At 39.3% G+C, this 26,281-nt stretch overlaps 1 protein-coding gene across 1 annotated transcript in view; it reads right to left on the reverse strand.

Moving 5' to 3' along the window:
• The window catches only part of espn (espin), a 41,783-nt gene extending 27,664 nt beyond the window's left edge, over window positions 1–14,119 (reverse strand). Inside the window, exons 1-5 of the mRNA XM_051071154.1 lie at window positions 13,314–14,119; window positions 10,369–10,562; window positions 3,331–3,517; window positions 2,806–2,988; window positions 1,739–1,870 (exon numbers count right to left, since the gene is read on the reverse strand). Of these exons, the coding sequence (XP_050927111.1) occupies window positions 1,739–1,870; window positions 2,806–2,988; window positions 3,331–3,517; window positions 10,369–10,562; window positions 13,314–13,613 (996 nt within the window). The 5' untranslated portion in view covers window positions 13,614–14,119. The remainder of the gene's footprint in view (window positions 1–1,738; window positions 1,871–2,805; window positions 2,989–3,330; window positions 3,518–10,368; window positions 10,563–13,313) is intronic.
• Between the last annotated feature and the right edge of the window lie 12,162 nt (window positions 14,120–26,281).

The following is a 26,281-nucleotide window of genomic DNA, read 5'->3' on the forward strand; positions in this document are numbered from 1 at the left end:
TAGAACAAACAAGGCAACATTTCACATGCTGTACTTGACAAACGTTCTTGGTCTAGAACAAATACTGTATGTTCTCTTGTTTTGACGTGTGAAAGTTGAGCTCCCACAGGGCCAATTAATTTCAGAAATGCAAATGACACATCAGTAAGACATATGTCCCCAAGTTTGATGAAAACTTAAAGTATAACTTATTTCCTTGTAGTTAGTATGAACCTGTGATGTTTGTGTGGATAAAATGCTGTGATCCTCACTGATAAATTCCACCTCAGTTTGATCCTGTCCACAGGAAGGTTGCAGGAGAATGCAGTGCAGCAACATATAGTGGGGGAAATAAGTATTCAACACACCAGCATTTTTGTCATTAAACATATTTTCAATGTAGCTATTTACATGAAATTTAGACCAGATATTGGCATTAACTCAGTAAAACTTCACAGTTAAAGAACTTGTAACATTCCAATCCATAAAAAAGTTATGTGCAATAACGTGGAATGACAAAGGGAAAAAGTATCAAACACACTAACTGAAAACTATTTAATGCTTGGTAGAGAAGCCTTTGTTCGCAATGAGAGCTTTAAGACACGTCCAGTATGAGGAAAGTAATTTCTCACAGTGTTCAGGTGGGATTTTGGCCTATTCTTCTGCACAGACAGTCTTTCAATCTGGATTCCTGGGGGCCTGCTGGTGAATCTTGATCTTCAGTTCCTTCCACAAATGTTCTGTTGGGTTTAAATATCATGATTAGTTGGGTCACTCCAACACCTTTATTTTCTTCCTGTGGAACCAGCAGACAGTCTCCTTTGCAGTATGTTTTGGATCACTGTCCTACCGGAAGGTCCACCCACACCTCTGTCTTATCGTCCTGGTGGATGGCAACAGATTCTTGTGAAGGATTTCCCTGTACATGGCTCCATTCATTTTCCATTCAATCATTTGGATATTGCCAGTGCCATGAGAAGAGAGGAAACCCCATGACAAACTACATTTTAGGTGCTGTATTTATAGCTTCATATGCAGAGCCATTTCTCCTCCAACATAGTGTGTTGTCTTGTTGCCAAAAAGTTCAATTTTTGTCTCATCTGACCACACCACATTCTCTCAGTAATCTACAGGCTTCTCCAGATGTTGTGTAGCAAACTTCAAATGAGCTTAAACATGCCTTTTCTTCAGTAATGGTGTCTTCCGGGGTGATCATGCATTAAGACTGTGGCGGTGGAGAGCATTGCCCGTTGTGACAATTACCTGCTGCTTCCAGGTCTTTCTGAAGCTTGGGCAACTCTTCTGACTCAATTTCTGACTGCCTGTTTGGAAATCTTACAAGAAGCTCCTGTACGTGGTCGGTTGATGGTGGAGTGATGTTCCTTCCACTTGTGGATAATTCCCCAAATGGTGCTTATTGGAATACTACTATGAAATCTGTCTGTAACCAGTTCCATTGCCATGCTGCTTAACAATCTTGTTGCAAAGGTCTTAGGAAAGCTCTTTGCCTCTACCCATCATGATGTTTCTTGCATGAGAGCTTGGTAACAAATGATTTTTCAGGCAGTGGGTGACCCTTTATAATACTAAGCTTCCAACGTGCACTAACCTAACTGATTGTATTTAGCACACATAGGAGAACAAATCAATCAGCTTTTTTTATACTGTCTTTTTTTCCTTTGTCATTTCACTTTATTGAGTTAATACCAAAATCTGGTATTTCCCCCACTGTATGTTGAGTGTATGCTGTTTTTCTTACCATGTTCTCCACAGTGCGCAGGTACTTGGCACACTGGGAGTGGCCATTGTATTCAGCCAGGTCGGCTGCTGTGAAGCCGTCCTGGTCCCTAATGCCCAGGTCCACACCATTGACCACAAGAATCTGACAGCACTGAATAGTGGCAGAGGAGACAGACAAAGTGATATAGGAAGAAAATATGGAAAATTACATTAATAGTGAGAGTGACTGCTGTGTTTAAAATCCGCTTCAGTCAGTAAAAATAAATGTACACATACATGGCTGCAGATAATTAGTTCTGCAAAAAAAAGAGTTGTTAAAAAAAACAAAAAACAAAAGCATTGATTGGAAAACACAGGCAGTGCCAGGTGGGAGCCAGACGAAGCCTATTCCGCTCAGACTGAGAAACCTTTATGTTTCCACATTGACTTCTGTTTCAGTTAGCTTCTTAAAAATGTTCTCTCCAGTCCCAAATTTGTGCCAGCACCTTCTAAGTCAAGGATTTGGCTTAATTTCCTTTAAGTTCAATTTCAATGCAAATATAAGGCAAAAATGTAGTTTCCCCTACATTTTTTTTTTACATTAAGCTCATGCTGAAACAGCTGACTGACCAGACTTGGATACAACGAAATATTAGTCAAAGTATTTGGTTGGAGTTGTAGCAAAACCATAAGCTAGAGGCCTTTTATTCAAAACACATGGTTAAGTGTGAAACAGAGTATGGATATGCAAGCACCAACAATCATAATGCTCCTATATAACTTATATAAATATTCTACAATATTGTAAAGTAATAAACAACATCACTGCACTGACCAATTAAAAATGAAACCACTAACAACACCAAATATCTTTACAGAATGCCAATATTAAAATTATGTTTTATTAAATTTCTACTGTACTATTTTAATTTTGAGAAAAAAACTCATGGCAAAACTGAAGAGATGAGCTGTAAACAGTGTTTAATATAAACTATTACAGAACAGAAAGTTTTATTTTTCTGTACTCTATGTCACCGTTAAATCCAGTCTGACTCAAGCATCACTACACAAGCAAAAAAAAAGAAAAAAGAAGATACATTCACACACCTCCAGTTCACCGTTCTCTGCTGCATCGTGAAGTGGAGTCCCTCCCCAGTTGTCATTGACAATCTCTCCTCCGTGCAGCAGCAACCAGCTGAGCACCTTTGCATGGCCACGACTGGCTGCAAAGTGCATGGCCGTGGCCCCGTCACTGTCCTTGTCAGTCAGACTGATCTCTGTGAAACTTATCTGAGGGAGAGAGAATAATGACACAAGTCACAGTCATGCTCAACAACAAGATACTGGCACATACAAATGATGAAGCAGTAAGTTCTTCTGGTGTTCATGAAGAGTCATTTTTGATTTGAAATATCTAGCAGACTCAGACTAGATAAATAATTTTCTATCATTTTAACAAATAAATTACCCAACATTTATTTGCCTGATCATTATTTACATTTTATCAGATTTAGTAAAAAGAATAAACAAATAAAAATGTAAGACATAGAGTATGTGGATATAGGAATAAATCAGTGGACTCTGTATTTGATTACAAGATTTGATCTGTAGTGCCCTGACATTCCAACATACCAGCCAGACGATGACTGTGTTGTGGCCCATCTGGGCAGCAGCATGCAGTGGTGTCATCCCGTCATTGGCTCTGATGGTTGGATCCGCTCCGCAGTCCTTGACCAGGAATTGGACGACCTCAAGATGACCCTCCTGGCAGGCCAGGTAGAGCGGTGTGGCACCATTCTTAGTTTTGGAGTTGACAACGCTGTAGGGAAATGAAACAGAAAGGTAAATAAAAGCCTCACAGAGACCATGTCAATGATGGAGGATGTTTGTCACAGCTTATCCTGTTTTTGACACTTAAACCTACAGTAAATGATTGGACACAAACAAAAGCAGAGTTAATTGTGCACACTAGTCTGCATCAGATGATTGGTGACATCTTATTTAAGATCTACTGACATCCGGAAATAGATAGTTATTTACACTCAACTCACTGCAATTGTGTGATTGGATTCTGCTTTGCAGCATCTTGTATCTTGTTTGGAACTTGTCCTCCCATTACCTTGTGAAAATATTTTTTGTAGAGTATCAATAAAGGCAAGTGAAGTGGTGTAAAGTCTAATGAAAGCACTGATTGCTTGCACTGAAGAGAGGAGACGGGGTTTCAAATGACAGTACAACATTTAATTGAATGCAAAACCATGACATAGTCATGACAAGTCTGTCAAAAGAAACAAAACACCTTTTACATTCTGGTGTTGTGCCTAAAAACGGTCAGATTCACTAATGGATCCACCCATCTGTTTCTTAAATATATAATCCCAAATTTTCTTTAGTTCTTGACAGTAAAACTCTGCTTTGACACCCAAACTGAAAAAAAATATTTTAACGTTGAGGCAGGACCGATATCATAATCAGCCAATACACAATTTGCCATCAAATTATTGTTGTTGTTTTAACAGCAGAAGCAGAAATGTACTCTGTTACGCTGCTTACTGCATACATGTTTGTTTTGACATCATATGAAAGTGATAATGGAGAGATCATAAGTAAAATAAGTAATCTGGATGTGTGCATGCCACTCCATACCAGATGCTGGCTATAAGGCAGTTCTTGTCGGTGATGTGTTGTTGGCTCATTTCAGTGTGATGGAACACTTCAAAATGATTTGAAAAGATGCAAATTTTTTTATTTATTTATGTAACCGGTGTTTTCAGATGTATCTGAAAGTGTAGCTGTAGTCTGCAGGGAACAGGTAACTGTGAAAGAAAAACATGCCACTGTTAATGTCAACAAGTGACTATTTTGAGAGCAGACAGTGGTGATGCTGAGCCAAATCCTGCTCTCCGTTATTTCCACAGGCCCTTAGCTCCGCCTCTGATGCAGAAGCTTGTCCAATGTGTGTTTTCCTCCTTGTCCCAGATCTTTTCAGTCACAGTGGGAGGTCAGGGAGTGAATGAGCGCTTCCCCACTAAATCCCATAAGGTCGTGCTTTATTTGGACACTGACAAATGAGCAATGAGTCTCCTAAGAGGATTATGACTCCACTGGCTTTGCCAGACTTGCTACCTGCTTAACGCAGGTTTGCCAGTGGCCAAGATGGACTGAGTAGGTGAAGAGGAGGAGTCGGGAAGGTGAGGGGAATGAGTGGCAGGGCTTAAGTGGGTGGGTGGATCCTGTAGACACAAACATGACCCTGCCAAGCTTTCCCTCAGAGGGATTTGGCTCAGTGCCAACACTCTTCAGAATAAAAAAAAAAATCCTACATGTGGATAATTTGTTCTGATCCAAATGTAATATGCAAGGCTGCATCTGCTCATGATCAATCAGGTTTTATTGTGAACCAGAAAATAGATGGAAAATCTATGAAAAATCTATGGCTTAGATTTGTCCTTGAGGAAAAACAATGAAGGCCTGTTTGGATGAAAACAAGCACATCTTAAATATTTCAAAATAAGAAGGGGAAGTAAACTGCAGTTCTGTCATCAGGAAGTGGGCAGACAAATACATAATTCATGACTGTAACCGAAGTGGGCTGAAGTTCACCTGTGCACTGGGGTCTTTGTTGGAGAGAAGCTTACATTTGTCATTAATCCTAACCACAAACTCTAAGAGTGACAACGCTGGGTGTAGTTGAGGTAAAGATGGATACGATTTGAACAAAGCACGCACTGCCTTTGTCTCAACTCTCCAAAGTTAATAGGCTTGAACACTCTCCCCACTGAAGAAGTGCTTTTGGAGAACAGGTGTGGATTTCAAACGGCAAAGAAAGAGGTTAGCCTTGTGTGACGACACAGCTAACGAATGGCACAAGGGGTACTACCTTGTCCGTCACTTTGTCAGTCAAAGAAAAAAAACACACTCTGAAGTAGCAGACATTTGATATATTTCCAGTTCAGCTCCGATGAGTAATTTACCTCAGTAATTGTGTGTATGCTGTTCCCTCCCTTCCCCCCATGTATGCGGTAACAAAGACCAAGGTTATCTTCATTACTAGTAAAGTAATTGATGTCACACTAATGGTCTTCCTGCCTGATAAAGGCTTATTACCTTCTTAATGGCTTTTCCTGTCTAAATAATGAAAACTGTTGTGGGGAAATGTCTACTGTATATTTAGTGATGTGACCACAGTGTCTTATATATTAGATTTCAAAGGTTTTTATACCACTCTTGTCTATAGTTTAGTTGACAATAGAGCCTCAAAACAAAAGGACAACAAAATAAGGATATTTTATGCAGTCCTAAATGAGTAGAACACTTAAGGGGTTTGGGTTATATTTCCCACCAAAGCTACACATAATCAGAACTATATAAAACAGCCTTGTGTTCACCCTGATGCCTGTGCATAATGCCAGTTTATTTCGTGAGCTTTGAAACCTCTAGAGCAGCATGTAATCCTTTACTTCAAGAATTCTAGCCATCTGAGATTTTAACTTGTTTACAATGCTTTTACAAAGTGTTTGGCTGTAATACTGTGGGTGCTTTGCCCAAAAGCATCTGAAAATGCAGGTTACATTGCATTTCCTTAGTTTAAACCTCCTGCTGTAAAAGAGAACAGAAAGTTGTACCAAGAAGTTATTAAGAAGATTAAAGCTGAAGAAAATAAGTGCAACTCAGCTGAGGGCTGAATGAAAAACTTACTCTCTGTGTATGTAAATTTAATGCTAAACATTTATTATCATTTTATGCACATGCTTCCATTTCAAAAGCTGTTCTGCAAACAAGAGAAGTGAGAAAGAAAAGAAAATAAGCAATCAGAAAACTGGTTATTTGCCTTTGTGTCCACCTTGTATGTTTAAAGACAGTTAACTTTCTAGAATATCCTAATGCAGAGATCTACCCTTCTCAGCTGCATCTTGGAATTATGGCTTGGCCAAAGATCTTAATCTGCACTAATTGATTGCATAACCTGTCTGTAGTCTCTCTCTCTTTCTTTCATTCATTCAGTCTTTTGTGTACTGAGGCTATCAGCAGAGGGCACAGCACATGAGCCTGTTGGTTTTGGTTCACTGGGATGAACGTGCAAATGACCTACCAATTCAGATGTGGCTAATAAATCTAACAAAACTATCTGGAAACAAAGCCGCATCTGTGCTCCCCCAATCTTAAAACAAAAAGACAGGGATTGCATAATGAGTAGAAGATTGCAGGCAGTTAAATACTGCAGCAGTTTCTATGATAAGACGTCTCCACTGAGTTCTTGTCCTTAGTTCACATATGACTTTTGTCCACATGTCATTCTACAGAAAACTCATTTGCTGTGTCACATTTGAAATATTTTAAATTGCAAATAAAACTGAAGCCATCTCAGTGGGTATTGCATGTATGGTTAAACCAGAGCTGACCTTTCATCATATTTTGTATTGTATTGTAATAGTATTTTTGTGTGTGAATTTAAGTGGTTGTTGTAGGTTTTAGTTACTCTAAATGCTATGTTAAGAATACAAGACTTCAGAAGTCTGTATTGGTCCAAGCCTAGGTGGGAATGTTTTTCAGTTTTTAAGGCTGTGTTAGAGTAAACAGTGTGAAATAGAACTTACTGTAGTATAATACTGGAAATGGAAAATGTAGCACAGGACTTGAAGTGTGGTGGTTTTTTTTTTTTTTTTATTTTTTTTTTTTTTTTTTTTACTGTTTCCTAACTGTTAGCATATACTACCTCTAAGCAGCAACACTCTCATTATGTTGTACCATCATTAGGCTGTCAGTTACTAAAGTGATGATGTAACAGAGAGGGTCATGTTATCCTTGTGATTTTTCAAGTAGAACAACCTCTGAGCCATCCAATTACCTCTTAAAACTGGCTGATACAAATTTGTGGCTGGTAATAAACCGTGAGACGAGAATGCTATCTCACTGCTGCAAAGTTCCATTCTAAACAAAGCCTGAGGCGGGCGGCTAGAAAGCAGTCTGTCTATTCAAACGGATTTGTTTTCCTCATTATCTTATCGCCGGTTGGCGCTACTGTGTGTCGCCGTGGAGATGGTGGTAAACAGCAACAGAGGGAGGGGTGGTGGAGAAGAGTGAATGGGACCCAGCTATCAGGGAGCTACCGTGTCCCAGAGACTCATTAATTTTTCAGCAGCTATCCACCTGTCTGGGGTGCAACCAGACAATATTGGAGGTGCAGAACACAGAGCTTGGACGAGCTGCTCATCCTGTCGAGGTCAGCAAAGTCAAAACAGACACAGCAGTTTAATTTAAAGACTAAGCTGTAAAATAATTACATTTCTATTTTTTATGGCAGCTGTCAGTGATCACTGTTCATAGCAGACACCAGAACAGAGAACATCAGTTCTACACTTATCTCCATATTTTCCTTTTTTATTCTTTTATAACCAGACAGATATTCCTTCCAATAATGCTAAACTGAAAAACAAACTGAAGGAGGCCATGTGGTCCAGCCCATATGACATAACCCAGATGGATCACAAAATTCACTTTGATACTAGCACTTTTAAAAAGCTTTATCGATCACTACTCTCTGTAGGGAGGCATGAGTCAACAGCCGTGCTACTGAGATGGCTCCAAACAAGACACTGAATCCTCTCTGTTAATTTGCTGTATGTCAGCTAAGTGCATTTATTTGTATGTAGTGTTGCAATGCAGTCATAAGAAATATCAAACCAAACACCATCTGACAGTAACAGAGAGATAAAGTGTCAGGACATGGAGCCTTTGATGGAATATGAAGAACTGTTTCTTTAGAAGAACAACAGCTGACACCCTCTCTCTCAGTGTTTACTCCAGAGTCTGTAACTATCACCTTCACTCCTGCAGTTTAAATACTTTTACACTGACTACAGGTTAATGCTCTGGAATTAGACACAGTAGACACAGACACAGTAACGTGTGGTGTTATAGAATATACATGTATGTAGAGCCAAGAGGGTTGCAGATCACTGGCTAATAACCAATAATTAGCTCACCCACTTACTTGGCAATGTCAAACACAAATCCCTATGAATATTATTGAATATGACTGCTGCATATAAAGAGTTTGTGGTGTTAGCTGGTGCTTATCCTGTGCGATCAGTGCTGTTTCTTAAAAAGGATGGTTCACCCTTACACCTCACCTATGTCCATGGTAACCATGTTATCTCTGTAGGGCATGGGTGGGGGCTGACTCTGCACTGATTAAGAATGATGTTCATCAAGGGGTAATCTCACACACACACACACACACACACACACACACACACACACACACACACAAATGTACACTATTAACATATTAACACTCTTTAATCTGCAACTCTTTTGATAGATGTTTTGATAATTTTTTAAAGAAAAAATGACACGAAACACTAAACATTTGTTAGTTACAGGTTCTCAAATGAGAGAACTATAGCATATTGTGATGGGCACTTTTTCACGTTTCTGATATTTTACAGACCAATAAATGAACATAGAAGATAATCTGCAGATTAATTGATAATGAAAATAACTGTAAATTGCAGCGCTCACATGCTTGGTTGACTCACACAGGTATACACACTACTGGCAACAGTATGGAAATAACTGTAAATGTATTACATAAGGAGCACATGGGGGCTATGGTAGCATGCAGTATTTTAGGAAAGTTAAACCACTAAGAGTTTTTTTTTTTCTTTTGCTAAATGGGATTTGAGAACTAAGATTGTTCGACAGGCATCAAAAAGAGATGTTCAGGTTCCAACCACTGCCAGTTAGTGCTGTAAATAGAACCTATACTGCATGAGCCTGAAGCTAAACTACTGACCAAAACTTTGACTGTTTCTGTAAATAGCTGGTAAGAATCAGAAAAGGATTAAGAGTTGACTTATCAATGCCAGACTGCTGGAGTGCCAACACTGTGGAATCTGAATCTTAACTGTGAATTGACTGCAGCTTATTTCGGTTACAAACTGCAGGAGAAAACTGACAGTAGACTTTTAAAAAATAAGTTGTAATAGCCTAAAGGTGCTTTTGAATCAAATTTGCCCTGCTGGCTTCATGGCAGTGTTGAATGGTGCTAGGTCAAAGAAAGAGAAAAAAAGTGTAGATTAGGTATGAAAGTTTAGCTGAAAAATCCTCCTGTATGTGCAATATAAATAACTCTGATAATGTACTTTCATATTGATTTGGGCTGTTTATCCTAATTTTGTTTTGTCTGTGTTTAACAGTTAACACAACTGTCCTCCCTCAGATTTTCATTTCAATTTTCAAGTTCACATTTTCGTCAGCATATGGGATGGGAATAACAAAAAGCTGATATAAAAATAACTTCTAGAGACAAACATATTTTGGGACTGATCAGTTAAGGTCACTGTCATGAAGTGACAAAACCACCATATCCTGTGTATTACTAAATATCACAAACTATTTGAAAAGTATATTGAGATAGAAATGAATCTCTGTGGAATACTGTTTACTCTCCTGCATGCAATCAATGAGAGCTAGTATAGATTGTGTTCTAAACCAAAGTATTTGCAACCCCTGCACATAAGATCCACTGAAATTCATATAAGTTACTAAATCAATCACTATTAGTCAACAGCAAGAAGAAACAGCTTATAAATGACAGTCCAGATTCTGAGCACAGTGAAAGGAAGCTCACGGACCACTTTAAAGACAAAACCATGCTTCTCTTACCTTGGGCTGTGCCCCAATAACAGTCGGAGAGACGGAAGGTCTCCCTTGGCAGCAGCATAGTGAACAGGTAGGGCGCCTGTATCGGTGGAGGCCCCGGGATCCACCTCACCACTCTTCAGCAGCCAATCAGTGACCTCATGGTGACTGAAGCGGGATGCAAGATGGAGAACAGTGGCACCAGAGCTGTCCTTGTCCTATAAATGAAACCAGAAAGGAACAGAGCTGGGGTTCTGAAATTTTCCCACAAAAAAACTTAACCAGTAACCAAAATGCTTTGACAGAATAAGATAATAACACCTAGTATTAGACTGTGAATCAGTTGTACAGCTCTGTAGCCAGCAGTCTGATCTCACATTATGAAATGAATAGCTCACATCTTTCGAGGAATCAGTACTTAACAATCAAATTTCAACAAATTCAAGACTTACTCATTTTCATGCAAACTTTACTACCTTCAAACTTGCATATGCTTTGTATTCAGAGACCAGAGCCAAGTCATAGTGTCAGACAAAAAAAACATTATCAGTAACCAGTGCCACTCCACCACAGTTTAGTCAGTGATATCATGTTTTCATTTTAGGGCTGAATAAAAACATTTTTTCTATTTTTGTCAACTAAACAACAAAGAAACTTAGTTGAATAGAGATTTGTATTTGCATGCTCGTTGGATAGATGTGTATGAATACCTATGTCTTACCAAAGAATCTAAGGCTGTAGTGTGAGGCAGTAGAATGACTCAAATGAACATCATTAACATCCAGCTAACTCTGGATCATAATGCATTAACACGAAGCATAAGCCACAATAGTGAAAAGTGGAAGCTAGCATTGACCACCCATCACCTAAATTGCACTGCAACTGGTAATTGATAGGTTTTACTAGATGTCAGCCAAGTATCTTATCAGTTAGTTCTTGGCGTGGGATGCTCTTTGTCGCTCTTCTGCACTCTGTCAGGCAGTCCTCAAAAGTAATGGAGACAGTAAGTAGATAATAGAGCTCTTATTACTCAGTGTTTCAGAGTAATTCAGAATCACAGATTATGACAGGTCAGATCGAGCACCTGATTGACCTGGGTGTTGCACCTCTGTTTCTGTTGCGTTAGTCAAAATTATTTTTAACAGAATGCATAATTTGGGTCAGCACGGGGGCTTAGCGCTGTGGCCTCAGACCAAGACGGTCATGGGATGAATCTGACCCAGCTGGCTTGGGTCCTTCATGTGTGAAATTTGCGTAGTCTCCCCATGTCTGTATGGGTTTCCTTCTGCAGTCATAAAGGTGATTTGTAAAATCTTTAGTTACCACTAATTGTGAACAGTATGTCTGTCTATGTGTGATAGACTGGGGACGTGTCCAGAGAGTACTCTGCCTCTCACCTACAGCAAGCTAGGATACCCTGCAGCATTACCTTAGCACAGTATAAGCAGAAATTGAAAATTGATGGCTGGATTGTATCAGATATTCTGTGTTTCTAAAGAGAAACAACATATATAAATTACAAGAATCAAAGTCACATCAGACTATAATGGCTAAGTGCTGGTAAACACATGCACATATAAACTTAGTGGTACACGAGGGTATACTTTGTGAAATACAACTGTACTTCAGCTTCTACTAAGACTCTTTCAAAGTCTGTGCTGCATTCCTTCTCTGGTGTGAATATTTTGCATCTTAATACCAGCAGGGACATGGAAATGAGGTACCTGAGTCATAAGAGCTCATAAGATTTAATCTATCACGAGAAGGTTTAACCATACTACTTACAGTACCAAACATCTTGGGTTATCATATCAAATTACACTTGTCATTGTGCATTTCTATTTGTGCTCTCTTTGAGTCATTGTATGTACTGTACAAAGGATATTACATTTGCAAATGCAGTTTTGCATACTTCATTGCCATGGGGACATGAGGAAGGGCAATGGGGTTTAAACCAGAACAAAAGTCACAAAGAGGACTCACAACATTTTCAGTGCATTTGCAGTGACCCACAGTTGACAGTAATTTAGTACTGAAGTTTTGTGTGTTTTATTAGTTTTTCTTACTCATGTTTTTAGCATGTAATGCCTTTCAGTATGTCTTTATTAAAATGCCAACAAACCAGCATTCAGACTCTTGTGAATGAGGATATCTTCTGTTTGAAAGGGAGCTGTTTGTGTTTTTCAGCCAGACTGCTGTACAGACACCACATTCAGATGTCTGATAAGGTCTTGGTGCTAAATTTGCTTCTAACTGGTGAATTTCTACAGGCAGTTGTCATCTTGGATGAGGCAGTGATAACTTGGATCAGTTATGATATGATACAGAATGATAACTGATCACCACTCAGGATGAAAAGGATTCTGGGTTTCTGGTTTCAGAACCTTAGAGACTAGAAGTGTATCGACAGTGTTGTGATTAGGTTTAGACCATGTTCATTGGCCTTGTGGTCAACTGAGAACTTGTGGAAGTATCTCTTTGAACAGACACACAACAGCACTCTGTAAAAGCTGTACAATATATTTGAAACATGCTATTTCGCAATTTAATGTAATTCTCAATTATGGGTAGACTGTACTGTGTCTATGGGTTTACTAGATGAGAAGGAGCAGATGTATCAGTCTGCCTTGAGCTCAAATACCAGTTGGATTTTGTTTAGCCTACTGATGGTCAGAATATTGTTTTAGATTTTTTTTTTTTTCACTTCCAAGTGCAAACCCTGAATTCACTAACATGTCTATTTTAGGCATGAAAATACACTGACAATAGTCTGAATATAGCCCAGATCCACTGGACCCCAGTTGGACTTCTTCAGCCCTGGTTGGAAAGGTCCAAGGGAACTGGATTGGGTGCGGGGCTTTGGCAGGTAGGCTACACAACTGGCGGCCAGGTCAGCCAGGTCAGAGGAAACGGAGAATTAGGCAACTGTCTGCCACACAGCTAGTCCAGCTATAGCTCAGGTCACTCACCTCAGGCCGACATCCACCCTGGGTCAGTAGCCACTGTAAGCAGGCCAGGTTACCGGTGGCTGCTGCGTCATGCGCCGGGCTTGCCCCGTTGTTCGCCAGGCAGTTGCCCGGCAGTCCAGCCTCTTCCACCAGGAAACGCAGGCAGGTCAGTTTTCCTGCCCGGGCTGCGTGGTGGACCGGCGAAGCCCCCAGGACATCCTTGATGTCGCTGGTGAGCGCTTTTGCCGCTAACTGCACTTTGAGGGTCTGCACATCCCCCTGCCTTGCAGCGAGCAGCGTCCTGTCCCCCTCCACCACCATGACTGCTGCAGACTGGACGACTCCCTTCTTTTCGGTTGCCTGGTGCGAGCCCGATCAGTTCACCGTGTGGATGGGATCAGCATTGTACTTACAAAGTTTGAGATATTTTCAGTGAGTTAATTTTGTCGGACAGCTCAGTTGTCGCTCCACATCTTTCCAGAGCCAAACGGTCAAAGCAAGATCCGTTTCTGTTCATAAGCTGCACATTTTAATAAGCAGCACGTTTTACATGTTGAAATAAAACTCAGTCCATTGTTGTGTATCTGACTGGTAAACTGACCTGCTCTCTATGTTTTGCCCGATGATGTGGGCCAGTTATCCGCTCTTTTTCTGTCTGACGCCCGCAGGATGTTGAACACCTGTTGCACCAGTTCGGTTTCTGTGATCCAGTGGACAGTGGTTTTTTTTTTTTTTTAATCTAATTTGTTTGTTTTACCTTGTTTGTTTCAGAGCAACTAACGTGTATCATGTGCCTCAGAGAATATTCCGCAGTGTTTTTCTTCCTATAGCAGATGGCGACATGGGACTCAGCGCCTGTTAAATAATCCATCAGGGGGGAGGATCGCTGAGCCTGTTACAGGTTGTTGCTTTCTGGAAATCGGCTCAGAAGTTAAAGGGGCAGTGCGAACAGGCTGCTTTAAACTCTGAGTATAGTCCGACAGAGAAAGTTATACAACTGTGGTGGTGGAGGTGGGTGTGGGTCAAGGATAGGTCTAAGGCTAGATACCAACTTAGCAATGAACTTTTGAACTTATGTCCGGTCTTGTTTGCAAACTTTCACTGGCATTAGTTCTACATTTGGCCGTGAAATCAGCATCAGTGGACACTTACTGTCTGTGCACTGTAGAGGTCCATCTGGTGGTCTCTTGTAAAACTGTAACTCTAAATAATTGCAGCCTAACTCGTATTCGTTTCACTATTAAGTGAGAAAATGAAAAAAATCAGTAGTTGAAAAACAGATGATGGTTGTGGTGAATCTCTTCAGTTTATAACTGTGTGAAGACTGGATTGTATTAGTAGAGAAGACAATCATCTTACCATTTCTATTTTTAAACTATAGTGTTATAGTGTGATGTCCAGTGGTGGAACTGTTTTTCCAGTTTTTATTTACTTGATTATTTTCATTTTATGCAACTTCAGATTTTTACAAAAGGAAACAGTAGCACTATTTATTCCACTACATTTATCTGACAATTTTAGTATTGTTACTATACAGATTAAGATTTGTGTATGTTCAATAGAGACAGTTGCCTTTAACATAGGGAGCTCCTAACAGCATATAAAGTACCTAGCCACAGTAAAATACTGCTAACAAGTGAAGGCATCTTTAATTGTATAATCATATAATTTTCTCAAAGGGACTATTTTGCAGAGGAAGTACTTTTATCATTTAGTCGTATTTTAAGGATAATTGTACTTTCACCTAAGTGAAATTTCAAATGCAGGACTTATAACAAAGGTCCGAGCCTCAACACTCACCCAGTCAAATAACTCAATAACAGTCCAACCAAAGCCTACAAGTCTGCCCAGTTGTACGTTACTGTGGGCAGCTTTTATCAAAGCTATTAAATACATGCTGTTAGATCTGAACACACACATCATGATCTCTGTTTTGTTTTCTGTTTTTTGTTTATTTTAATGGGAATGTGTCATGAATATAACGGATATTTCCAGTTTATGAATTTGGCGTTGTAGTGAACTGTAATACTTTTAATCACCAAACGGTGGCAGGAAAGCTTCATAATCTGTAAGGTGTAACTCTACCTGCAGAGGCGTCCAGGTGTCAAGTCATCAGTTTGTATTGGCTTCTCTAAATCACTGTAAGCTATCTCACACACACGTTAGGACATTAAACATATAAAAAAAATAAGACTAATAATGAATAATAGAAGTTATATTAAAAAAAAAATCTAAATTTACTCTGTTGTGACAACGTTGGACCAGTTTCACTGCTCTGAAGTCTTCTATTTAAACACTGAAAATATGAGGGCCGTTTAAACTCAAGCCAGCATAGTGTTCAGGCTTATTTATAGCCCAACATACGTTTGAAATATTCTGTATTTTCATGAGATACTTTGGGGGCTGGCATCATAATAACAAAAATTTGCAGCCTCATACCATGTTCCGCACTTTCTGCCTCTTCACTGTCAGATTAGGTTGATTGATTTTTCCGCTCAAACGGCCTCTGCAGGATGTGGGTGTGTGCGCTGCAGAGGGAGGGGTGGGGGGTGGGCATGGGTGAGTCTCGTGCTCGGCGCGTGCCGCCTCGGCCCATCTGTTGCACATGTCCAACTGTCATAGACACCGGGGGGATGGGAGGGGAAATTCCCACGAGCATTTTAACTAATGGTACAATTCCCAAAAGGAAATGGAACATAACAACTCTCTGACACGACTGAAGGGACACTACATTAATGCCACTACAGCCCATTATCTTGCATGGACCTACACATCTTATATTACAGGAATGATAGGGATATGCTTACTTGTTTATAAAAATATGTATAACAAGATCTTGAAGGAGTTATAAATTACCTCCTCTATGTATGTAAAAAATATAATATTAGCCACACTATTTGGTTGAATATATTTATTGGTTTCCATAGGGATACTGTATTTTTTCAATATATGTGCCCAGAGAAAACTCGCTGCAAAGCACTGATTCATTATCAATATAGTAAATTTAATTGAATAATCAGAGTGGTTTTTCGTTTCGTAAAAATATAGACACACACACTTTGTTTAAATATGTAATATGTAATATAATATTCGACCCAGTTTAAAAAACGTAATATCACAAATGAATTGAATTGCCTATTTTTAAAAATGGTATTGATTACTTAACGGTCAGCTCTGTCTTTTTGAATTTATCCTCCTTTCCCTGTCCTTTTCTCTGTGGTAAATGAGGCCCAGACATAAAACGTATAAGACGTCCTGGGTGCAGCTGCAGCCCAGCAGCTCTGTATAATGAAGGGTCTCACACAGGGTTCAATCATGTGTAGGTGAACTGGAGTCTTTTCCCAGGCTTCTTCAAAGACGCTCCCACAACTTCAAGTAATGAGAAGCTAAATCCCTATTGAACTGGAAAGGGGCTGCCAACGGTTTTCCCTACGAAGCCTGGGAAAGCTGGAATACTTCTTGCACGCGTCAGACGTGCGACAGTTATTCAAATTGGTCTCAATTATTCAGCGCGTGGGCCCCATCTATTGTATGGTCACATCTGCTGCTGCGCGCGGGAACATTCAAATTAGGACATTTTCTGCTCAAGTTCACGCTGTTTGTTACCTAACAACCCACTGTCAGTTTGCAACGATAAATGGCCCAGAAATAACTTCAACTGTGGGATACAGTCAAAAAAAAGGTCCCAGGATCGCTATGATAGTGAACAGTTTATCAGTGTGCTCCTAAATTTGAGCGTTAACACTGTTCATAGCAGTCAGCGCTTATCACAGATATCACAACCTGTTGTTGTTATGGCCGACCCAGAGCCATCTTTATGCGAGGACCACTCTCTATGATGACTGAATTTTGCTATAGCCTACCGATTTGATCCATAAAGTATAATAATAATAATATTAATAACAGCAACAACAATAATAACGATAACAGTAGTAGTAGTAGTAGTAGTAGTAATTCTATTCAAATACCCATTACCATGTCGGGCGTCTCAATTTTTAACTCAATTTTAAAACAAGGCTATGGCAACATTACAGTGTAGGACTGTAGTTATGTACAGCACCTCGCGCCCATCTGCAACGGCTCAGCTGCTTGGCGCGTGCCGTAGAGTAATTGCTTTCGCTTGAAAGAACCTGGGCGCGTGCAGGGAGGGGGCCCTCAGTCTATGCTGAACCACTGAGAGAAGCGTGTCTGTGATCTACAGTACTAATAATAAAACTGAGTAAGCTATATTTTAACGTTATAGTATAAAGAATAAAAAGCACACACCTATTCACCATAACTGATGATAAAAATGTACTGATTATAAAAAAGACACCAGACAAAGTCAACTTTATTAAGCAGCTGAAAGAAGACAAACACACACAGAGAGGAAATTACTTTATTTATTATTCTGCATCCCTCTACCCTAAATCTATCTATCTATCTATCTATCTATCTATCTATCTATCTGGCATTCTTGCTGGAGATGAAATTAATTTGTAATCACATTTAAAACATTGGACTTCAAAGCAGTCTGATATGAAGCATTCTCAAAAGGTTATATTTCTATATTTCCTCAAAGAAAATCTTGTTTTTAGGCCATAGCCTGCACAGTAATACTTAGACATGTGGGCTACTGCTCTTATTGAGTAAAGCACAAAACATTTAAGAGGTTCTGTAGCATAGAAATGTGTTACCTATAGTGTAATTGATTTCAGTTTTCAATGATTTTCCATTCCATTTTAATTTGGATTTCCCCTCCTCACTCTGAACCCTAACAATCACAGATTCCTTCATCTTAACAAACATTTAACTAGTACAAGCTCAACTTTTTTGTTTACATTTCTGACCACGGACAAATACAGTGTGAGCTTTAAAACTGCCCATGTCTCTGTCATGTTACTGTCTGATAGATGTAGTAAACACTGTTTAAACAACTGCAACTGAGCCTATAGGCAACTGAGCCTAATTTAATTTCTAGATGGACATAATAGGCTCCTGACTGATGTAGACCTATAAAGATAATCACATTTTCTGTATAATGTACAGTTCATGATTGATTCCCATATAAAAATATGTGTGAAATTCAAACTGCATAATAACAAAAGCAAGCACCCTTGTTTTCTGAAATACCAGATGATTGATCTCATAAGTTCTATCATCTTATCCTAAAGTTGAACTTTCTTCTGTCTTTCACGCAGCCTTTACGTTAGTGGGACGTCTTCTGTCCCCTTGAACTCACCATGCAGGCGCGACGTCTCTCCCATTACGACCCAGTCATCCGTGAGCTGCAGTGAGAATTTCTATGGTCAGACTTTCTCACACTCAGGCTCATTAGCAGCAGACAGAAACAGGACAACTAATTTGACAGGACAGGCGTTTTAACAATGGAGCGTCTGCAGTGAAAAGTCAAAAAAGTTTGAGGCCACTCTGGGGTGATATAATTTATTGGAAATGTGGTAACGTGGACTGTTTGTCTCAGATGACTATTTTTATAACATATAAGGTCAGGTTCAGTGGTGTTACTGTAGCTACACCAAATAACTGTAGATCAAACAATGGAGCCACAATACTTATATCCGATACAAGAAATGTAAAGATATAAAGTAGCAGATTATATGCACGTCTCAATATTAGGCTCTAAAATCCAATCCATCCACAGTCCTGTGTTACACTTAAAACAGCTTTGGTTACAGATGTCATTTTCAACTTGTTGGACAGACCTCGTTACTCGAGCACAGATAACATAACATGTAAAACTGACACTAATATTTCGATTCTAAAGTCTATTATCATATTAAAACAGCAAATTAACATTTCATGTGTCCTGGGATGAAATTAAGCTCTATACACCCCACATACGTGACATGTCCAAAACACAGACAAGTACAAATATGAAACTAACAAATTTTAAAACGCAGAACAAATGAATAAATAACATACCAGTTCGTGGCTTGGTTGCACCTCTGCTCGTCATTTAAAGCCAGTGCAGCAGCGCTTGCAGGTCGTTGCTGGTTGAAGGCTGCAGTTGTATTGAGCGCCCTTTTACAACACGAGGTTTGTGGCTCAATGACAGAGACGCTCTGTCTTTGTGGGCGGAGACCTTGTACATGCCACGCCCTCTCATAGCTTGGCTCTGCTGCAGCCTTGAAGGACTGCAGGAGCATGCAACAGCACAGAGAAATATAAGAATATTAAGATTTTAAATTAAATTATACTCGGCTAGAGCTGATTTAATTTTGCTAGATTTTGTCCCAGTCGACTGATTATAGACTGGTTCGGCAGCCTTGTGTTCCACTGCGAGAGTAGATAGACTCGAGGAAGAACCATTTAATTATTTGCTGTTAAAAAATTTAAAAATGTAATTAAAACACACACACACACACACACACACATTTATGAGCTAAGTGATCCAAAGAAATCCACAATGACAGAGACAGACATACATGCATGATATTCTCATGCAACAAGGAATACATCTGGAGAACTGGCACCAGCTTTTTTGTTTGGTCAAATATGAACCTTTATTCTTATTCTGTTTATTCATTAGTATACACTCCATTGTTATGAACAGTTGCAACATTGGTATTATTATTTAGTTTTGAAACACAGAAGAAATCAGCCTTTTATTATACCACTTGGATGATATTTTTCTTCTATATTGGACATTACTGCAATATGTAACAGCTTCATATAAATGTGTTTTTGTGATTAACCCCCCGCTCCTTAATTTCCCCCCGGACAACTCTTAATAGCCCCTGTGTCTCTGTAACTTCAAAATAATTCATCGGAGCAGGAAAGCCATCTGCTGCCTTTGTTCGCCTGGCTCGTGCTGTTCTCGTGCCCCTGATATGACAGCACAATGGATGCCCCTCAATCAGAAATCCAATATTTAAAAAACCCGCCAACAAGCCGCCTGTCCGGCGTGTCCAATACCTCGCCTGTAGCCGGGACCGCTCTAATCCCTACTATGTTGCAGCAACGAAAAGATGATGAAATACACAACAATTTAATTTGAAGATTTATGTTGTATGTGGGTGTGTGTGTGTGTGTTTTTATCTCTGAGCATCATTACAGTATTGGACTGTTGGCTGTGTTTGTTTGCGCACGAATAAGAAGTGAGTCTGTCAGAGCTTGAGAGGACAGCTATTGGTGGAGAAGCCAATGCGACGCTGTAGCCTAAGTTTACCTTTGTCAACTTTGAGGAACAGAACAAATGTGCGCCACCAGATGTGTATTCTGCCCTACAGCTTGGCTTTTGGCTTGGTTAGGCTTATTTGGATATTCAAATCCTGTCTGAGCCATCCCTCTGATTTATGTAGCCCAGTATAGGCAAAAATATTTGTCCGCCTCTGAAAAGGACGCTACAGGCTTGATGCTTTGCACTGTAATAGACCTCATCATCAAAGTGGAGCAGTGACAGTGGATGTGATAAATGGTTAAACGTCTATACATTTGTCAAACGTTCTCCAGTCTCCAGTCTGTGTTTTCTTAGAAAAGCATAATCTGTGATCTTCAACGTCTTTGTGTAGGTTGTGTCTTTAGTTTGTGTTTTGGGGCATATTTTGGGATGTTTCATAGTACATGATGTTCAGTTTCTGCCGTGCACAGCGCACAGTTTCAGCTCTGGTGTCGGTAGTGTTGTGTATGTGTAGGCGCAACGAATATACTTTGGTTTTATAGTTTTGAAAAGCAAATAACCGGAAGAAAACACGTCATTTGAAGAAGCCATGGCATTATTCTGAGGACACGAGGCAACTGAAACAATCTAACATCATCATAAGATATCTTTAGACTCTTGGATTTATATTTAAGATTTTAAATAACTTTTTAAAAAGCCCACAGACCAAATTGATAACGAGGTCGACTTTCTGTATCACTGCGGCTGCTTGATAAGCGATGTTTTATTTACAGATTACTGTACTGTTTATCAGTGTCCTTTGTTACCGACTCAGTCAGCACGTGACCTCTGGGGATGCAGAGGTAGACTTCTGGACAGAATCAGTGACGTCAAATGGACCTCGTGCAGGATAAAACAAAAGTTAGGGTTTTTTCGTCACTGATGCAGCAGATGCTTCATGAAAATGGCGTTGGTTTAGGCGTGGGAAGCTTCACGGCATATTTTGATAGGGTTTCTTTTTGCATCTTTATGACGCAGAAGTGATACAATGTCACATCACAGCTTTGCTAACATGAACAAAAAGTACAAAAAACGCAATATAGAAACGTTTAGAAACCAATATTTGACTATTTTTTATTTCTAAGGTTGGGTTTACAGCCCAGGATAATTTGAGGATATTTTGCTTTTTCAAAGACAGCATGCATTTTAGTTAAACGTGAGCCATGTGGTAACAGCAACAAAGTGGGTTGATTATCTAAGGGAAACAAGAGTGTACACTCAGTCACCAGTTTATTAGGTACACTTGGCCAAAAGTAATGCAGTGTGATATAACAGTTATATACATGAAATCCTCCTTTCACCAAGTTTATAATGTTTGTTTTTATTGAAAGAGTTTTAGGTGTTGATTTAGCTGATCATTTTGGAGGCTGTAGATTGAGCTGCTGTTGAACTCTTTTGCATTATTCACAGTGGTGTTACTGTTATCATCCTGCTCTCATTGATATGCCATAGGGTGGACAGAATAGTAGAAACAGTCATCAGAATAAGACAAAACAGTTTAACAGCATCACAAATTATATCCTGATGATCATAGAGATGAATAAAGACCTTTTTAAAGGTCTCAACAAAAGCTGAACTGTAGAAGCATTATGAGGGTATAGAATTTATTGCAGGACTGCTCCATGAGACTACATTAGTTTTAGCTTGGTGTACCTAATAAGCCGAATATATGATACACATTTTCACGGCCTTTTGCTCTTAACAAAATGGTTATTATTACTCCAGAGTTTGGACGTCTTTGTTGCACTTATTACGTGTCAGTCAGGATAAGATAAACAGCTACGTGACCAAAATCAGACTTTCTGAAGGTGGGTCTTTGTATTAGATGCCATCCTCCATAATGGAGACTGATATTAGAGCTGCTGTGCTGAAGGATTCCTTCTTTCTAGCAGGGTATTTGTTTGTTCCTCTTGTGATGAAGTCCAATCACAGAGGTCCCCTCTCCATTTCATCAACACACATCTCATGCAGAGTTTTAGTAAAGCAACATACTACATTTAAACAAAAGAGAAGGCAGGTCCAGCACCAGTCCCTCACTTGGTTATCAGGAAAATGTTATCCTGAACCATTTTCAGTGATCGAGAGCGATTCCTACACATGAACCAACATGTACTGTCATGCTTGAATGAATTATTTCAGAGCCTAAATGTGGCACCACAGGCAGCTTTCACCTCTAAAAACACCCTCTCACTCTTCAGCGCTATGGATAGAGATCACTTCACAAAGCACCACCACATGGAGCAGAAGTATTGACCAGTCACCCACACCTGACTCCTCTTGATCCAACATGAAAAGCCACACAAGGCCTCATGATAGTAGCCACAGAAAGGAGTGCATGTCTCAAAGATGTCTCAAGTTCCATGTTTTTTTTTTTTTTTAACTAATATTGATGCTCATGTTGTATCCTGTGATGATGACATCATTGAAAAAAAACCGAACCTTGTTAACATTACAGTGAGTGTTATTTTCTGACCTGTCATGTTATTTGTCAGTCTGAATAGAGACCAGCCATAAATGTTGTGAGAATAATAACCTGAGTGTTATGTTGTTTTAACTCAAGGTCAACCTACTGGCTTTTTGGAGTGTTCAGCTTAATCTAATGACCTTAATCATATTGTTGATATAAACTGAAGATGCTGTTGAAAGCTACAGAGGAAACTAGAATTAGACGTCCTTTTTTAATAATAGTGAAGTGTGACCACAATTTAAGCATGAAAAAAGGACATCCTGGGCTGAGTCCAAATCCAGAGTGTCATGAGTACATGATGTACATCTTATAGCTCACTCCTCAGAAAGTTCAAGCCCTTCTATGATAAATAATAATGAACATTTGGTATTCCAAGGGCAAAGGAAGGGAATAGTTGTTTAGTTTAGTTGTTTAGTCGCTTTACACCTTTACTTTGAGCTGGAAGCACATGAAGTCCTGGGTACACAAAAGTAGAGAGATGTGCCCAAGAGCCAAGAGAAAGCTGTTGTCAAAATTGCACAGTTGAGTGGCTCCATATTATTGAGGAGTTATTGTAAAGGGTTAAGCTATTGATATTGGAGCTTATCAGTCAGTCAAGCTTTCTGGAAGAAACTAAATCCACCTACTTAAGAATTCACTGTCCAGGCAGCTTGAATAGTAACAGTCATTTATCCTGCCGTCAGGTAAACAGAGAGTGGAGATAGATTCATACCGAAAAAAAACTGTGGTGTTTTTAAGCCACTTATATCAAAGGAATAATCCTGAGAAAACCATTATATTAACTGTATAAATTTAGCTGTTAAACATTTCAAATATTAGGAAGGAAAAAAAATTACAACCTAACAAATGAATTAGTGATGAACTCACTGGTGCCATAGCCTTTCAGAAAACCATCAGTCCTGTTAACAGTCCAGGTATCAGCCTAATATCACGTCAACAGAGAGTGTTATCAGGTAAAAAAAAAAGGGGTACAGCTGAATTAGTTACTCCACAGAACAAGGAAAAAAGTACTGAAAGCAGAGCAAACATCAGAGCAAAAAACAAAAAAGTGTACTATTGTCAGTTACCCTATACTTGCACCACACTGGCAGCAGTGTATAGAAGAGGGTTTGTTTGGAACAGCTGAATGTGTATGGACAAGTCATGGAAATGCTAAATCTGTTCTCTCCTCGTTCCCTGTCCATAGACCACGAACCTAAACATGTTGGTATTACTGAGATTTCTGTTGCATGTGTTGCTGGAGAGTTCTCTGTTGTTTTATTGCTTGTTACATTTATATTTAACCTAATTAAGACAGATGGCTGCAACTATTAACTGTGACCTTTCCACTAGGTCACCTCTTATATATGTCTGTAAACCCAGCTTGATCATGCAACTTCACTGTCTTTGTCCTCTGTGGTATATCCTCAGATATGACACTTGATGGTTTTGGTGCTTCTGGCAGTTTAAGCCATCATGGTTGATTCAGTGGCTCTGTGTTACCCACACACAAAACACTTCAGTGTGTTAAGTTGCTTATCTGGTTTGTAATGATACTGAATAGCTTTTTATATTGTTGCATTATAATGCAAAACTGACTTTTCAAACTGAAATTTCAGTATGAATGTTTCTAGAAAAATGAATGAATGAATGAATGAACCGTCCAGCTCAGAGTAAGTGAGGCACACTCATCAAATTTCTTTCAATAACTAGACACATTTCAAAGTAATGACATGAGTATGAAGTATCTCAGTGTAGAGTTTCAATAGATTTGGTTTTTTTTTTTAATAATAAAACCTGGTTCAATGATAACCAAGGTAACAGATATCCTCTGTTAAATAACTTAAGGGTAAATGATCTTTTTTTATTCCCTTTAAGTACAAAGAAAACAGAAGTGATGTTGAAGATTGGGAAACCAGACTATGCACCATTTAAACATGGAAACAATTTTGAAATCATTTCATATTTTCTAACCAGTTTTATCATTTCAAGAGAATTATAAAATATATTATGTTAGTCTTTACACCTATGAGAGTTGTAAGGTCCACGTTTTAGTTTTAAGTTAACACAACATTAGAATATTTTATGATCCAAAACCTGGTATTTAAGCGTATCGTGGTAAAAAGAAATGTTTTTAACAAATGTATTTTCAGTCAATTTAAAGACAAACCGGGAACAACAGGATATTCAGTCAAACTCGACATGTTCAGTCTGAACCACAGTGTTGAGACACACAGCAGCCTGCAGTACAGATGCTTCAGTACCATGGGGATAATGTTGGCGTAGATTTTGGCTTGGGATGCCAGACATCCTTTGAGCTTTGAGTCACGACTTGTAGGCTGGAAAAACCTAGAAGTCTGAGCCTCCGTGTAGCCACTATGGCGACGATCACCTTCAGCAAGGCAGGGTCCGTGGACGCTTTTGATTTTTCACGCCTCAGTAAATCCGCGCAGCCTCCATCTGTCTGGCCATTTTGGCTCGTGTCAGTCTCATGCCGTTTATACCACCAATTTTTCACTTATTATTTTATTCTCAGACTCTCTAAAGATGTTTTCTGGAGGATATCTTCTACCTTTTAATATTTTTGATCCACATTATACACTTGCCTAAAACTGATGTTACTATACAAACTGTGTTGATGTTACTATACAAACAATAGCAGCACTAATAATGATTAAATGTAATAATGTACTTTACGACTTTCCATTATCTGACTTAAATCTTACACAAATAGTCAGAGACTAAATGCAATACTCTGTACTTTAACAGGAGGACAACAAAGAAACCAATCATATCTCGTTCCTGTGCAGTTGCTAGAAACTCTTCGTCATTACACTTTTCTGCACGTCCTTCAACAAAGGATCACTGTGCTCTCAGCTCATCTTGCACAGATGGATACCCACGCTGAAACCAGGACAAAAAGGGTCCTAACCGAAGCCTCTCTTGAACTTTTTTTTTTCTTATTTCGAAGGGCCCGTTCCCGGAGTGGACATGGTGGCAGTTATGTGGGGCCCCATGGGGCAGGACGCGTGCAAAACCACGCATTTATAATGACTGAAAAAATAAGAGGGTTGAAAAACTCTCGAGCTACAGCAGGACAGCTTGCAGCCGGAGAGCAGCATCATTTCTACCAAAGCTTGTTGAGCTATATCTGTTTCCAAATGTAAATAAATGACCTGAAATTAAGCTGTGTCTGATGAACATGTTCCCGCTCTTTGTTATTCCCTGAAACCTTAAGGTTGGGAGATGTCCAATGCACCATTCCGTGCGTGAATTTGGTGCGTAAAGCCGGTATATGGAAATGTGTTATTCAAATATATTCAGCACAGAACAAAACAAACAAAAAAAAAATCTATAACCGAATATGGTTTAATCTGTTATATG

The sequence above is a fragment of the Lates calcarifer genome, linkage group LG6, assembly GCF_001640805.2.
Source record: "Lates calcarifer isolate ASB-BC8 linkage group LG6, TLL_Latcal_v3, whole genome shotgun sequence".
NCBI classification, from domain to species: Eukaryota; Metazoa; Chordata; class Actinopteri; family Centropomidae; genus Lates; species Lates calcarifer.